The following is a 15,986-nucleotide window of genomic DNA, read 5'->3' on the forward strand; positions in this document are numbered from 1 at the left end:
TTCCTAGGACTAGCTAGGTATCGAAAGGCATGACATTTCCCATTGAATTTGAGTCGACTGAGAGCGGGTGAGTGTTCTTTTGTGCTTTCCTAGAGAACTGCACCAACATCAAGAATTTGCCTTTCTATAGCTAGTTCAGCGGCCGGTCCGACCCAAAGGAGGTTGTGAGTTTTGTGTTTGGTGCTATCTCTATATGCTTGTATCACACGTTGTATTACAAGGAGAAGTGAATGATCCACATTCCTACAACGACAAGTCGTCACTTGTGAATGTGCACATAACTAAATCATAAATCTCATGCATTTCGTGCGGCCTAGACCTATTTCGTTGAATTACTGTCCAGAATACTCCAACCACTCACAGGCGTAGAGCTGCCCAAGCCCTGTTGATGACCCACAGTAGCTTGTGTCTAGCGTCAAGCAGGATGGCTGATGATGATACGGAAGATCCGTTCCCGCTTTTGCCGATATACAAGGAGAGGACCCCCACGGCCACTGCAAGAGTCAATGCTCCTGCTGGCTTGCGGTATCTGTATGCCAATAAACGCGACTGAGCGATCGCTTTTTGGAGGGCTTGCTGGCGCTCAATCTGGGCCGCATGCTTTGCATAAAGTTGTTCTCCATCTTCAAGCGTTTGCTTTGCGAGTTCGTTGGGATCACGCGTGGTTTTGAGCACGCTGTAACCTGACACCTGGCGCCATGCCCTGAAGGGCAGTGTCTCTGGCGGGTGCTGAGAGTAGAGCAAGGTCGTCCTCGTGATGAGGGACTCAATATCCAGTGGCTTGGGTAGTTTAGACAAGATTGCGTACATCATGTCTTCTTCATCGGAGCCGAGCTCCAAGAGCTCGTCTTTTCGCAGCATGATGATCTGTAACCTGGTTAACAATATGATCGTCCGGGAGGGTCGCCCCGGTTTCCGCCGACTTATTGGGCGTCATGACTTACTGTTGCATACATGTACACCGACACCACAGCTTCATGTGCCAGGAGAAAGTCGAACAACCGAGATATTCCACCGTATTCCTCGATGTCGTGTGCGTACAACGTCAGGGTAGCAGCGATGGCAAAATAGGGCTGCAACCCCGATAGATGCTGGCATAGTTTCGGGTCAGTAGCATACACTATTGCAGGCAATAGCTGTACATGTGATTCACTGGCCGAGAAGGTAGGAAGCATGTAATCCCTGATCCGAAGAAGAGACAAGCGGGCCAGAAGAGGTGCAGCCTGGTTGGCGCCCAACACGAGCAACAGCACTTGCGCAATGTCGTGGAAGCCCTGGAAGTAATGCAGGCACGGATGCTGACGCAACAGACCAGTGATGAGATTTGACAATTCATGTTTCCGGCCTTCAATCTGGTTTTCAGATTCGCCTGTCCAATGTTAGCACAATGCATGTGTCTCAATCCCATATGCTGCATGCCTGTTGGGTAGTATACAAAAGCACGGTGAACGTCCAGTTTGACTTGCTCCTCATCTCTATGCACAGGCAATGCTTGCCAATTAACCGTCTGATCAGGCTTCTGTTCAGATGCGCCTAAAAGTACGGGCCCTGTGGTCAGTGTTAGCGATGTAAGGTCGCATGAGGACAGAGTCATTACGTGCATGCGACACGTCTAACGTGGTCTTCGATGAGACCACCCGAGGTTGTGGCAAGAGCAACAATCTGTTGAGTGTCTTTGTTCTCGCATGCTCTGAGAATTTGCGTGACCTTTGCTGATTCGGTGGGTGTCAAAGGCTCGTCTCGCCATGAATTGGAGAACGGTTGGCCAGAGCTTGATTTCTCAGACGCGTCGTGGTTTGGCGACACATGGCCAGAATCCTCGCCATCATGTTGCGGCTTGTCTTCCAACATGTCTATATCGCGGTCAGGGAGAGTGGTCGCTGAATGTCGGTCTGGGTTCCAGCTTGTTGGCTCATCAAGCGCCGTGCAGTAGTAGTGCTGTGCTGGACGCTCCCGCGGCAGCGCTGTCGGTGAATTTCTGTGCAACAGGTCCCCTTATTGTTGCAGTTATACTGCGATGTAAAAGTGCTCGGAATTATAAGTTGGTTGGAAATTAGCCATGGGTTTTCGTTAGTTGTGATTGTGCCACAGCAATGTTGTGTTGGTAACATGGTCGGCCAATCGTGGCATGCAGCGCACACCGAGCGCAGGGATCGCTGCTGCCGAGCCGAGCACTTTTTGCCGGCCCGGCAGTGCCATCGACCTCACTGCCATCAACCTTGACCTCTCTACCTTGTCAGTCTTCTTCCCGCTACGAAACTAGTTGGCTAGTTCGTGACCTGTCACACGTCATTTACTCATTTGATTCAACATGTAGGCCATCTGCGCACGCTCGTGGTGATTGCATGCAGTAAGCACCCGATGCAGGATCAGCTTCAGACAACTCCCCTATCTTGATGTCTACGGCGACAGGTCGTATTACGTCCTTGCATTGCGGACAGTAAGTGTGCACATCGCGCTCTTCCAGCTTGCCCGTGTTGGCTCTCGACATATATTACAACTCGGAATCCCTTCGTCCAGCACCTGCACCACTTCTCTCACCTCCTCTTGTCTTCTCTTCTACACCGCAACCTTGAGACTACTACCCTACCATGGGTCCACAACAAGTCAGTCCAGATGCTCGCCAGCAAGAGCTCCAGAAGCGAGTCGGTCTGCTTTCGAAGACGTTAGCTTCGACTCCTACCCTTCGACAGATCATACCAGTACGGATGCGATCATCGACAAAAGACGATTATGTCTGTGTCGGCAAAGATTATATCCAGCTTTTCGAAATCGAGTCCGAGGTTCGCATCACTCACATCGCGACAAAGAACGACTTTGATGGCGAGATCGGTGCAGCCAATGCTATTGGCTACTTCGATCCGTACGAGAGTGAATTCAGGGAGTATCCTGACGATTGGGACAACCTCAGCGAATCTTCTGAGAAACCCATGGGACCACAGATGTTGACGTTCACACTCAAGGGCACAGATCAGCTGTTCTTTCTAACGACCTTGGAAACTGAGGACGGTGAGATCACGTTCAGAGTGTCTTGCATACCCATGCCAAAATTTACTAGACCATCCAGATTGCTCGGAAACGCTATCGCAGTTGATTCACGCTCCCGAGCTCTAGCTGTGGCTGCCGGTGAGCGCGAGATTTTTATATGCTATGCGAACCAAGCAGAGTATTTGAGCTCAGGGAACCAGAAATGGGACGATGGGTTCATTCCCGTCTCTAGCTCCCGTATTGTCCGTGTGCCAGGTACAATTCTGCTCCTGGACTTTCTCTTCCCGCCGAAACACGATCCAGACCGTGTCATATTGCTCATGATAGTGCTGCATCAAGGAAGCGTGCGACCAGCCTGGGTCGAATGGTCATATTGTGATGAAGTCAGGTCTGCGGACATCAAGCAATGTCATCGAATCCTTTCACGTAAGCATCGCTTTACTTTGAGCCAATTCACATCACTAATCAGGTTAGCTGGTGAACTACCGAATCTCTTGATACCTCTCAAAGGCAATGCAGCATTTGTACTTACCACTAGACGAGGCATAACCATCTTTGAACATATCTTAACCACCTCAATTTTGTCGACTCGTCAAGGTGTTGATCGGGCAGACCCACCGAAAGACTATCCACCTTCCTCACATAAACCACTCTGGGCTTGCTGGGTAAGACCAAGAAGAGATGGTGATTACCAGATAGAGGATTACATTTACCTGGTAACAGAGGACGGCAATGTCTACTATATGGTCTTCGAGCAGGATCTGCCTGCGGAAGGTGTTTTGATAAACCATGTAGGAAGTGTGAACTGCCACGTGGACTCGGCATGTGCTCCTTTTGGAAGATCCGACCAAGGTGACATCCTGATAGTCCAGGGTGCGTCAAGTGAAGGTTGTGTCTGGATGGTGAGTGTTCCCTGGCATCGACTGCATTTTTCTTGTACGATACTGATATCTGATTGTAGAGCGAATGTCGCCAAGCCCCTGCCTCTGATTCGGAGCCAAATGGTGGCATGCACGGATTTGTCGTTTCTGCATTACCTAATTGGTCCGAGAATTTGGATTTGGTAGCAAAACCAACCTCGCGCAAGAGACTCTTGCCGAACTCAAGAGACACTCTGTTCGTGCCTAGCGGTCGACAACCTTACGGTCACGTCACAGAGTTGCGTATGGGCCTCGAAGCGCAGATCGGCCACCAATTCTCAGAACACTTGCCTTTCGGGAATATATCACACGCGTGGGTCCTGCAGATCGAGCAAGAGGATTTGTTCTTCTTCCTGCTTTCCAGCCCGGGTCAGACGCATGTTTTGTCAGTACCCCAATCGCCTGACGGTGATTCCAGTCACATCCAGGTCATAGAACCCGTCGGTCTCGACCTAAAACACTCGACCCTCGCAGCGACCATGATCAACGATCATTATATTCTCCAAATCACAGAGTCTGGTTTATTCGCTTATCGCAGCCCTCAAGACAGTCTGCTGGTCACAAAGTGGCCCAGTGAGTCTAGAGCCACCGCAGCAGCCATCGAGGACACCATCCCCTGTGCAGTCATCGCATCACGAAAGAACGAGCATTCAGCAATCGAACTGCTGAAGATTGATGAAGATGAAGACGATGGAACAGTGTCCTCTTCACCAATCGGGAAGCCTGTACAGATTGATGCCGAGATCATATCTGTGGCCATCTATCGCACTTCATTTTTGGTCTTTGTTATTGCTGGTACTTCTGACGGCACACTGCACATATTCAGAGTGTCGCCACAAAACGGTCTGGAACTATATCTCGAGCATGATATTTCGCAGGATCCTAACAATCTCGAGGCTTTGAACGCATGCGAAGACATTCTCATCCTTGGTGAGCAAGTGCGACCAGAGGGCCCTGTTGACCTTGTGGTACTTTGTGGTCTACGTGGTGGATCTGTCTATGCACTTGAGCTTCAAGTCAAGCAAGATTGTAAGTTTGATATGTTTAGTTGTTATTTCCTAGTCGGACAACTAACCTTGATATAGTTTCGCTTCAGATCAAGATGCATCAACACTTCAGCATGGGCTTGACAACGGCTAAGCTGAGGCCTGGAAAGACCCCTTGGTCTGCGTTTGCGGCTTGCGGCGATGGCTTCTTCGGCCTGAAGTTGACTGGCCCTAAGCTTAGCGCTCTTAACATCTCAGATGTGTACCTGACGGAGGTAGGTGCTGATGGACGCGCCTTCCAGCAAGAATCAGTGACAGCCATGTCAATGGTTCCGTATGCTGAGACATCCCCCTTGTCGGAAGCACTCATCGTCTTCTCAAACGATTCCTGTTACATCACGGCGATATCCGAGAAACGTGGCATCGTACCAAAGAAAAACAAGGTTCGAGGCTCGCCTCACATCCTAATCGAATCCAAGCCACTCAACTGCTTCGTCAGCGCATCTTCGTACGGACGGCTGCGTTCAGCAACGAGCAGAACCGTACATGACGTTATCCAGTTCATCTTGCCTGACGCGAGATCTACTTACGATTTGGATGTCGGTCTCAAGGTTTATGCAATGACCGAGTGGTCTTTCAGGAGAACACCCGAATCAGCGCCCCATGTCTTCATCGCTGTTGCCGTTGGACGACCTGTTCGATTGGATGGATTTACACCGGCCGGATCACACGCAGGATGGATATATCTGCTTCGACTTGTGCGCAATAACAAGGACAAAGCTACGAGTTTTGAGGTTGAGGTTGAGGTTTCGTACAAGAAACCTTTCGAATCTCCAGTTACCGCCATTTCGACCTATGGTGAAACCGATCTTGTGGTGTGCTCCGGAACAAAGGCATATTTCCTCGAGTATGATACGCAGACATCCAGGTACGCAATTTGCATCTCTATTTGGTACGATTACAGGGCCATCGACTGATCAAATCTACAGATTCAATGAAGTGTGTCACTTCGTCATGCACAGCCCTGGCATTCGTGTAACCACTTCACCTCCACATGTCCATATCACGACCGAGCGGGACTCGACTCTTACACTTCAGCTGATGGGCGGTCCAGCCGATGCTGGCACAAGAAGACTGCACAATGTCGGTAGAGGCGATGGAGCACGACAATCTGCCAGCCATACGACCATTGACGTCTCACACGACCAGGACACTGCGATGAGTCTCAACCTCACCAGTACCCTGGAACGTGAACTAGTTGGCCTGAGGATTCCAGATCCTAGTCAGCCGCCCATGATCGCGACTCACGATACGCTCTTCACTGCGGAACTCCCCCGCTCTGTCATGCGCATCGTCGAAGCCAAGATAAGACCACCCTGGAAGCCTGCGACTGCTCCTGGCGTGCTCAAGGATGATCTAGTAGGCATCACCGTAGACGGTACAGTCTACGGTTTCGCCATTCTCGACGAACGTACCACGAATCGTCTCCGATGGGTCCAGAGACTCTGCCAGCGCAATCCTGATATTTGTCCGTTCACCTACAGCAATCCGCCAACCGTGACTCAAAACGGAATGACCAAAGAGCTACCAGTGATGCTTCCGCCTGCTGGGTTCGACAATTCGACCACTTCTGAAGCTGGCGCAAACGGAGAATTGGTAAAAAGGTCAAAGAAACATAGACCTAGTGATATGCATGTCGACGGCGATTTCCTGGTACGTTTGTTGGAGCAAGATGGTGCGGAACTCCTCACCTCCATTATGGAACTCGAGGCCACCCAAGCCAACGACCCGATCTCCATTTGGATGCGTGATAACCTCGAGGCACAAAAGAGAGAGGTAGATGCACTGATTGCAGAAGCTGCGGCTGCTGTGGATAGATGGTGGTAAAGCTTTTGGCACTGTAACAGACAGCGCTTGTGGATACAGTACTGCATATATGGGCTCAGGCTTTTTGTTTTTTTTCCTTATACGTTCTTCCATAGTTCCGGAGTCGTGGGTCTCTAGCTTCTCTGCTCAAAAAATGTACAACTGTCGATTAGAAAACTGTCTTCTCATGGCGCTGGTTCCATATCGTTTCCTCGCCAGTTCAGAGGGTGGATGACGCTATCCTGCCTTGACTCCTGTACATGATACTTTCTGAGATCCAGTCAGGCTCTGTTGATCTGGTTGTCACGAGTCTGCTTACGAACTAATACAAGACAATTGACTTGGCGATATTTTCTCGCGTTTGGAATCGTGATCATCATGACAGGGTGACACCTGTAGCAATGCATTTCTAGAGTCAGATCGTGATGCGACGACGTATATTGACACCCCTGAGTCGTTTCTACCTTTAACCCCTTGTTAGTATAATTTTAGTAAGTGTGTGAGAGTTTGGTATGCTTTTGAAGGACATTGCGGCGTCCACCTGCATTTTCAGTAAATGTTGCTTACATTTTGTGAAGGCTTGAATGAGGATGTATGATTCTTGTGCGAAACCTTTGAGGGGCTTTCACAGAGGCCCAAAACAGATTCAGGCATTCACAATAGATTATACGAATATAGCGATGTCCTCATGGTACTACTGAACATACAGAGTGTACTTCGAGACACAGGAAGGAATCGTTGCTGCGTTGGAGCGAGACATAGTGAAAGAGCAGGGTGACCCCGCGCAACGAAGCTTCGAATTTGTCAAAAGTATGAGAACCACAGAAGCTGAAGAGCGAGAAGTTGTCTTGGATCATGAGGTGATGCCATTGCCATATTTGTCTAGAAGACCTGAGTGTACGCGCCATGCAGAAAAAGGAACAAAGATCCAACAATTGAAAAGAGATGGAAAAAAACACTTATTTGAACGCCTCCTGCTCCACATTCAATAAACCCCTGATTCAGACTCCGTCGCGGCTTTGCATGCATGTACACTCATCTCTTCATGCGCACGGCAACCACCAGATGATTCGAGAGGACCAAACAGCCTAAGCACCGAGCCTCTTCGCTGTAGCGGTCGTTGCTGATGGTTATTCGTCTCGAGGGTAGTATCTACAAGAGAACCGGCCGTTGACCAGCCGTTCATCTTCTCTTTCCAGCAGCGCGTTGCTGTGTCCTTGAGGGCTTGACAACAGGTGCCGGTGCCTCGTCGTCGCTTGACTCGTCGTCGTCGTCTTCCTCTTCGGCCTCATCACTCTCCTCGTCATCGTCGGATAGCTCTTCACCCTCATCATCAGAGGTCTCTTCGGCTTCTTCGTCGAACATGCCCTCTCCAGCCTCTTCCTCCTCGACGTCAGATGAATCTTGGTCGGCGCCATTGACCATGGAGAGGTCACCGAGATCGCTTCCGACAGCGTTGCTGATGAGGTCGTCGTCATTGTCTGAAGACTGGTCGTCCTCACCTTCGACATAGATGACATCCTGGTCTACGTTATCGGCATCGTCGAATCTTCCGTCTCTTGTTTCTTGGATACTCTTGCGGAGGTCGATTTGAGCGCTAAGCATGTCAAGCTTGCCCTTGAGTGTGACGAGAGATTGGAGGCCATTGGCACGCTCCTTGATAACGCGCGACAAGGTCTTGAGCTTCTTGAGAACATCAGGCTGGCTGGCAAGATAACCACCATGTGAGACGAGCGACCACTGAACCCAGACCATGAGGTTTCCAGCACGGCCGGGGCGTTTGTGTAGTCTCTCAGCCAGACGCTGGAGAAGGGAAGCAACGAGTGGTGATTGCAGTCTTTGGATGGTGGAGCGGATACTGGGGATGTCGGTCATTTGGAAACAAGTCTCGAGGAGGTCGCGATCGTTGGTGCGCAGGGCCTGGGTGAGGACGGTGCCGAGAGAGGTGGCGGTAGGTACAGCGAGCGAGCGGTCTTGGTTCATGGGCACCAGAGCTTGGGTGCCTTGCTCGCGGTCGGCGAAGGCGGACTGGACATCGATCGTCTCGGGATGCGCTGCCTGCAGCATGTCGCCAAACGACTGCCCTTCTGCGCCCTCCTCCATGTCCTCGTCGGCATCGGCCATGACGGCATCAGCGTCGTGGGTGCCGTTGGTTGTGGGCTTTGTGTCTTGTTCCTCCTCATCGTCGGATCCGCTGTATGCGCTCGACTCCTCTCCACTCGAGATCTCGACTACCTCGGGTGCATCGGCCTCGTGTCGCTCGACTTGGGCCTTGGACTCGTCGACGCGGTCTGCCCGTGAGTCCTTGATGCCATTGGTGTAGTTTGCGCGCAACTTCTTTCCAGCTCGCTGGTTCTCATCGGTCAAGAAGCCAAGTCCAGAGCTTGCCTGTTGTGAAGTCTTTGCCTTTTTTGACGGAGGCAACGATGGTGCTGCTCCTGCCTCTGCCTGTCTTGCTCGTGTTCGCTTTGCCGTGCTCATTGTGAGATATTATATAATCTAATTCGTCGTGTGCTGCTTCGTTCCTTCCAGGGCGTCACTTTTCTTGAGAAAAAAGTTAGGAACGCCAAGTCCTAGCACTTGCCAAAGTTGCTAGCGGAGGTCCGTGTACCTGCCCCGATTATCCGCCGCTCGCTGAGAAGGACCAGTCGAGCAATTTGGACATGCCTGTGCATCTCCTCTCTTTTTTGCAAAGACTTTGCTCGACCACATGAAAACCGCTAACTCTACAATCCGGAATGCGACAACTGTATCCATACCTCCAGCCCTCTGCAAAGTTCTCCTCTTTGCTATGCTGTTGCCTCACGCATCCCGTTCGCATCCGTACCGGTTTGGAGGCGACTGTCAAACCAAGACTTCAGTCATTTTGGCTGAGTAATATGGCAAGTACGACACTCCGTCAGTTGAGTTGAAGCATCTTCCTGCCCACCAGGACCATCATCTTTAGCTATCAAAATGCACGAACATCTCCAAGGTAGATCTAGATCTGAAGAGAGAGGGTTGTAGTAGCTCCCTGCTCGAATTTGCACCATGTGCTCTCAGAAATCTTGCTCAACCCCTGCGTTTGATGCTGGCAGATTCGGCGCAGCGCGTAGCCTAGAAATCGGTCACGTGCGGCGCTAACGCACCTGCCTTCCCCGATTTAAATCTTCGGACTTTCAGAACTTGTTAAATAATCTTGCGAGTCCCAATCGCGTCGAAACACGCTCCACGTCCGTCCGGCTTTCCGATTCGCGCGACACGTCTCCAAAAACTTCGCCAGCTATTTCACCATCCCACACCAAAGTCCATCTCGGCTCCAGGATTTTTCATCTGTACGACGCGCATAATAACTTGGACCTGTTCTTTCCAATACAACTGTAGTTTCGTCGCGTCGGGCCATTTCTCTAAATTGTCGCTTGATTGTCGTTTCCCGTTCTCTGTTCGGCCGTTCACGTGCCATCTTTATTCTTTTTACAACACTGCACAACTCATCACCATCTCAGATGTCAGCAGAATCAGGACTACAACCGGAGATGGCAAACGTCGACCGGTGAGTCTTACTCTTTATTCTTCCCTGATGTTCCTTATTGTTGTCACTGTCGTCATTGTCGTTGTCGCATCTCATCTTTCATGCTCCCTCCACTTCTCATACATTTCCTACACTCGTCCCTCCCGTCATCTATTATTGAATGTAAATATTGAGAATCCATTACAGACCCAATGACCTGCCTATCGCGACTGAGCAAAGTCAGAGTGATGATTTATTTGGCGAAGAGGTCCAAGGAGAGTCTGTCGATGCAGTCGTTAAGGAGCCTACCAACGATGTCGCCGGAGAGCCCGTCAAAGATGTTGTTGATGATGTCGCGGCGTCGAAGCCGGTGCCTGCTGTCACGGAGCTCTCAGAAAATGGACCGCCGACCCCTGCCGACTCACAATCCGTCGAGCAGCCCACGTCAGATGCTGCTCAAGTGACGGAAAATTCTTCTGGCATTGAAGGTGTCGCAAAATACCTTCCCTCTGACGCAAACCTCGAACGACCTCTCGTCTCACCATCGGAGCCGCTTGGTGACGGTGAAGCGCGCATTACTGAGGACATTGAGCTTACTGACGCGCCTTCACTCGCAACTGAAAGTGAACCCGCACTCCCTGTGTCAGAGCCTCCGACATCTGAAGATCTAAAGCCTGTCGGCACTGACAGTGTTGTTGCCACCAGCCCCAACGCAAATCAACCCGCCACAGATCTTACCAACGGTGTTGCCAACGTGTCAAATTCAGAGAACACAGAGCCTGCCTCGGAGAAAATCACGGTCAAGTCAGATCTACCCAACGGCAACAGTGAGCCCGTCATGGTCGCCCCTCCTGCGCAAGCATCCGTGACACTCCCAGTCGACAACGACCAGGAAATGTCAGATGCCCCCTCGGCTGGAACTGTGCGCGCGCGCGAAGAAGACGATGCGACTGGTGAGCCTTCCGCAAAGCGTACAAAGACTGGAGACGATCTCGATGGAGAAGCTCAGGTTGAATTCAAGACCCCGTCAATCGCACCTCAATCTGCACCAGTTCCTACCCCCGGTAACACCAATGGTATTGCTGTCAGTGTTGTACGCCCACACCACACGCCCAAGATCAGCTCTGGTCCTATCACCAAGAACCAAAAGGCTTTCTTGATCGAGAAGATGAAAAACACAAAGAAAGTCAAGTCAGCCTTCTGGTTCACCAAGCCCGTCGACTATGTTGCACTGAACATTCCTCACTACCCCACCGTCGTCAAACAGCCTATGGATCTTACCACAATCGAGCACAAATTGAAGAGCGATCAATACTCCTCAGTAGACGATCTGGTTTCTGATTTCGAGCTCATGGTCACCAACTGTTTCACCTTCAATGGCATCAACCACGCTGCTTCTATATCGGCACAGAACCTCCGAGCCTATTTCATGAAGCAGATGCAAATGTGCCCTACCGGAGAAGCCGCTATGCCGAAGTCCAAGCCTGTCGCAAAAAAGGCATCGCCTAAGCCCGCTGCTATCCCACGCCCTGAGCCAGCAAAGCCTGCTGCACCTGCCAAGTCTCCCGCCAACGAAACATTCGCTTTGCTACCTGATGGTACCCCTATGATCCGCAGGGATTCGACCGCTGGCAGACCCAAGCGTGCAGTCATTCCTCCCGCTCCACGCGATCTTCCCTACTCGACATCAAAGCCGAAGAGAAAGGAAGCTCAGACCGGCCTGAAATTCTGCGAGCACATCCTGGAGGAATTCCGCAAGTCAAAGTGGGACCGCTTTGCTGCACCTTTCCGCATTCCCGTCGACCCCGTCGCCCTCAACATCCCCAACTACTTCAGCGTCATCAAGGAACCCATGGACATCTCTACAATTACTCAGAGACTCAAGGGAGGACAGTATGCCACCGCAGCCGAGTTTAAGCATGATTTCGACCTGATGTTCCAGAACTGCTTCAAATTCAATCCTTCTGACAACATTGTCCACCAGATGGGCAAAGACTTCCAAACCGAGTTCGAGAGAGAATGGACCAAGAAGGATAGCTGGATCAAGAGACACACACCTCAGTCCCAACGCGCTAGTCCTGTGTCGGACGTATCCGATGGTGATGACTCCGATGATGCCCACGATGAAGATGACGAGCATGATAGCAACGAGGCTACAATCTCCCTTCTCAGGGAGCAGCTGGCCGCTATGCAGAATATGGTCGCATCAATTTCTGGCAACAAGCGTGCATCCCCCAAGGCCTCTGGTAGCAAGAAAAAGAGCAAGAGTGGCAGCGGTGTCATGAGCAAGCCCAGCAAGAAGTCCGGCGGTGTATCCAACACTTCTCGTCCCACCATCAAGTCAACTTCGAAGCCTAAGAAGCAACGTCTTGTCACCTATGATGAGAAGCAGGAAATCAGCAGTGCCACGGAACATATGAGTGCCGAGCAGGTTGAGAGACTTACCAGCATCATCACGGAAAACGTTGCTAAGTACAAGGACATGGCCGGTGACGATGTCGAGCTGGAGATTGACGATCTGCCCAACGAAGTGCAGCATAAGCTGCTTCGCTACGTGCGCAGCATCTTCCCCAAGGCCGAGCCGGTCGAGATGGATGCCAACGCTATCGACGATGACTACGAACCCGAGAAGCCATCAGCCCGTTCTGGAGGAGCTGCAAAGAAGAAGCACAAGCCCATGAAGAAGCACGAGCAGGAGGATCGCATCAGACAACTCAAGGAGCAGATGGCTGCTATGGGCGATAAGGCCGACGCACTCGATGGCGGTGGTGCAGCTCCTTCAGCTGCGCGCCGTACTGACAGCAGCGACGATGACGACAGTGAGAGCAGTGAGGAGGAATAAACTCGCCCCTCGAACCGTATCATTTGCTCAGATTGAGCTCGAATTGCTCAGTTGCAGAAGTGATATCTAATACTCTGCATTAATTGCGTTGGATGATAACGAGACCAAAGCCCGGAATGCAAGGAAGCGAGCAAAGCAGCTGGCGAAATTGATGATGATGAATGACAAGAACAAGACGTACCTCTGCAACACTTTGTAGTGGTGCGCACAACCAACCTACCTCAGTCGTCCTTTCACCAAAAACATGCTTACTCAAGGATCGCATTGCCCCACCACCCCCCCACAAAAAGAGATACCCAGAGGAAGGAGTGCAGGAGGATGGGCAGTTTTGCTTGAAGGATGAGGAGGTGTGAAGATAATCGGCAGACGGAGGCCGCCCCTTTTAAATTCTTTGTACCATAGCACTTTTTGTCTCTTGTCTCAGCTTATACTATCCGTAGTCGTCTTTCTTCCAAATTGATGACAACAGATTCTGAGACAAGAACGATTTATCGCATTCACTCTTTACCACATCAGCTCTAGATTCAGTGATTCACCTGTCAGAATGCACGATATAATCGAGTAGCAGCACGCCTTCCAGCCTCCCCGTGTGCTAAAATCTGTCACTTCTAGCCATCTCCCGCTGCCATGCCTGGGGTTATTCGGTCTGTCAAAACACAATTTTTTTGAATTGGGGTAGTCGTCCCCAGAGAGGCGCTAACTATTACGCTCTCAACGGAGGCTACCTCTGAAAATGTTACAATCGTGCAATCCTACAAAGTTTAGCACATGGGGAGGAGAGAGAGCACAAGTGAAGCGTGACAAACTTCAGCTCATGGAGCGCGATGGACCATGTTGGCAACAAGTAAATTGGGCTGGGTGGTCACTGCTCCACAACCTCTCCGTTGTCATCCACGTCCATCCTCCATCTGCATCTCCATCCATAAACACAAAAACATACCGACTTCCTCAATTAACCAAACCAAACCCAACGCAACACGAAAGACAAAACATCAATCGCACACAAACCCACCTCACCAACAAAACTGCAGAAACCCAAAAAAAGCAAACTCTTACAAAAACACAACAACAACAATGCTACCCCAACCAGACCCCCAAACCCTATCTTCAAACCCACACTTCGCAGCCCTCTGGAAAGATCTCACGACCACAAAAATACAAAGAAACGGTGTTTCAAAACCGGTAGCTCTGGATGCAGGAACAGTGAAAACCAGAGAATTGCTGAAGCAGAAACGGGTGGAAATTGCGGAGAGGGAAGTGCTCGAGGATGCGGTCAGGCATGTTGCATTTGGGGAGGAAGGGTTGAGTGGGGAGGTGAGTGATGATTGAGATAAGAGCATCCCCGTGTGCTGAACTTATTTGTCACGCATGGAGTTGGGGGAATGCATGATCCTTATGATATCAGCTGCAGCCTTACTGAGAAGCGCTGGCTTTTCACGCTCTCCGTAGAGGGCTGCGCTGATGTCAAAAAACATTGTCCATTCCTACAGCTTCATGCGTGGACAAAGCTTAGCACATGGGGAGGGAACATTGGTGAGGACTGGATTGCTGACAGAGAGGTATAGTTGAGAGAAACTGCTCAAATCGTATCTGCGCAATTGGATGGGAAATTGGATCCCCAAGACAAAGACGTTGTTGCTGTGGAAGTGAAGGAGTTCATGAAGAATATCGATACCATCAGGACGGCGGTGGAGAGTCATATGGAGCGAAATGTGGTGTTGCTTTGTCAGATATTAGGTTCGTTTGAGGATGAAAAGAACGGAGAGGGTATCATTGAAAAGTATGGAGATGCTAATTTCATGTACAAATACAGATCCAACGCAGCAGCAGGCGGACCCGTCGACACTTCCAGCTCAAATTCAAGCTCTTCAGACAGATGTCGATGAGGCGAAGTGGCAGCTCGGTGCCAAACGGATTGAGTTGGCAGGAACATTGACGCAACTTCTTAAGACAAATGCTCAGCTGATACAAACGGCCATCCGGATACTGGAGCAAGTGGTACACGGAAGCGTAGGACGACACACCCGAGCACGAGCAGAGCATCTCGCGACAGTCGCGCGAGGATTGGAGAAGCGCCTGCTGGTTGCGAGGAAGACGGTAGCCGGACAAGTCTATGACGAACGAGCCGAGGAGCAGCTCAGGGGCAAGAAAGGAGAGTTGGAAGCTCGAAGTGCTGGACTACGCAGACGACTCAGGGATCGCGAGCAATGGCTGGAGAGGCTCGAAGGAGTCGCAGGACTCAAAGAGGCGGTCGAGGAGATGGAAAGGATGAAGGACGAGATTTCCAGGGTCAAAGAGGAAGTTGGTCGGTTGGAGAGAGGTGGATAGGGATTGACTTAGAAGTCGGTGACACGGCCGTTATAACTCCAATCGCTCTGGTGACCCCATCGCAAAGGGTTGTTCTTGGGACCGCCGACCTCGCCAGTCTGAGGGTTGACATCGCCCTCGAACTCTGGAGGAGCACCGCGGCGGACATTCGGGTGTAGTTCTTCGCCCTTGCCGTCGGCCTTGAGAGCAGGCGACTGATTGATCTGGGGCGATTGGTTGACTTGGGGCTTGGAGGTAGAGGCTTCGGCAACGGTCTCTTCAGGAGCTTGCTGAGGAGTACTGAAAGCGCCGGTAGATTGCTTCATCAGCTTATCGAAGACCTCTTGCTCCTCCTTGGGAAGGCGTGGCGGCGAAGGGCCTGGCGACCATGATGATCTGAAAGCGGGCGATGTGCTGATGGCGCGGCGGGCAGCTGGGGAGTAGCAGGAGCGAACGGCAAGACGCGCGAGGTTGAGAGACGACATGTTGGAGGTGTTGTAGTGTTTCAAAGTAGACAACATGAGTAGTCTTGCAGAGTAGGTACAAAGCAATTGAGTGGTATGGAATGGTGGCGCATCATGCATGAC

General features: G+C 51.0%; 6 protein-coding genes across 6 annotated transcripts; 3 read left to right on the forward strand and 3 right to left on the reverse strand.

Annotated features, from left to right (window-relative positions):
* Positions 1-282: 282 nt before the first annotated feature.
* M438DRAFT_346002 (uncharacterized protein) lies at positions 283-2,087 on the reverse strand. Its single transcript, XM_029905573.1, has 4 exons — positions 1,602-2,087; positions 1,420-1,548; positions 945-1,369; positions 283-867 (listed from the first exon to the last, which is right to left on the reverse strand). The coding sequence occupies exons 1-4, from the start codon at positions 1,849-1,851 to the stop codon at positions 358-360; spliced, it is 1,314 nt and encodes a 437-aa protein (XP_029760094.1). The 5' UTR covers positions 1,852-2,087; the 3' UTR covers positions 283-357.
* A 137-nt stretch (positions 2,088-2,224) lies between these two features.
* On the forward strand, positions 2,225-6,931 carry M438DRAFT_406023 (uncharacterized protein). Its single transcript, XM_029909814.1, has 6 exons — positions 2,225-2,235; positions 2,318-3,414; positions 3,463-3,890; positions 3,950-4,937; positions 4,994-5,822; positions 5,884-6,931. The coding sequence occupies exons 2-6, from the start codon at positions 2,592-2,594 to the stop codon at positions 6,779-6,781; spliced, it is 3,966 nt and encodes a 1,321-aa protein (XP_029760095.1). The 5' UTR covers positions 2,225-2,235; positions 2,318-2,591; the 3' UTR covers positions 6,782-6,931.
* Positions 6,932-7,942: 1,011 nt separating this feature from the next.
* Positions 7,943-9,241, reverse strand: M438DRAFT_374903 (NUC189-domain-containing protein; the record flags this gene model as incomplete). Its single annotated transcript, XM_029908531.1, has 1 exon — positions 7,943-9,241. The coding sequence occupies one exon, from the start codon at positions 9,239-9,241 to the stop codon at positions 7,943-7,945; it is 1,299 nt and encodes a 432-aa protein (XP_029760096.1).
* Positions 9,242-11,145: 1,904 nt separating this feature from the next.
* On the forward strand, positions 11,146-13,092 carry M438DRAFT_274484 (Bromodomain-domain-containing protein; the record flags this gene model as incomplete). The annotated part of the gene is made up of 1 exon (XM_029900715.1): positions 11,146-13,092. The coding sequence occupies one exon, from the start codon at positions 11,146-11,148 to the stop codon at positions 13,090-13,092; it is 1,947 nt and encodes a 648-aa protein (XP_029760097.1).
* Positions 13,093-14,166: 1,074 nt separating this feature from the next.
* M438DRAFT_374905 (uncharacterized protein) lies at positions 14,167-15,209 on the forward strand (the record flags this gene model as incomplete). Its single annotated transcript, XM_029908532.1, has 4 exons — positions 14,167-14,406; positions 14,658-14,829; positions 14,906-15,120; positions 15,183-15,209. The coding sequence occupies 4 exons, from the start codon at positions 14,167-14,169 to the stop codon at positions 15,207-15,209; spliced, it is 654 nt and encodes a 217-aa protein (XP_029760098.1).
* Positions 15,210-15,428: 219 nt separating this feature from the next.
* M438DRAFT_335640 (DUF1674-domain-containing protein) lies at positions 15,429-15,884 on the reverse strand (the record flags this gene model as incomplete). Its single annotated transcript, XM_029903822.1, has 1 exon — positions 15,429-15,884. One exon carries the CDS (start codon positions 15,882-15,884, stop codon positions 15,429-15,431), a length of 456 nt encoding a protein of 151 aa, XP_029760099.1.
* Between the last annotated feature and the right edge of the window lie 102 nt (positions 15,885-15,986).

Source organism: Aureobasidium pullulans (genome assembly GCF_000721785.1).
Source record: "Aureobasidium pullulans EXF-150 unplaced genomic scaffold scaffold_10, whole genome shotgun sequence".
NCBI classification, from domain to species: domain Eukaryota; kingdom Fungi; phylum Ascomycota; class Dothideomycetes; order Dothideales; family Saccotheciaceae; genus Aureobasidium; species Aureobasidium pullulans.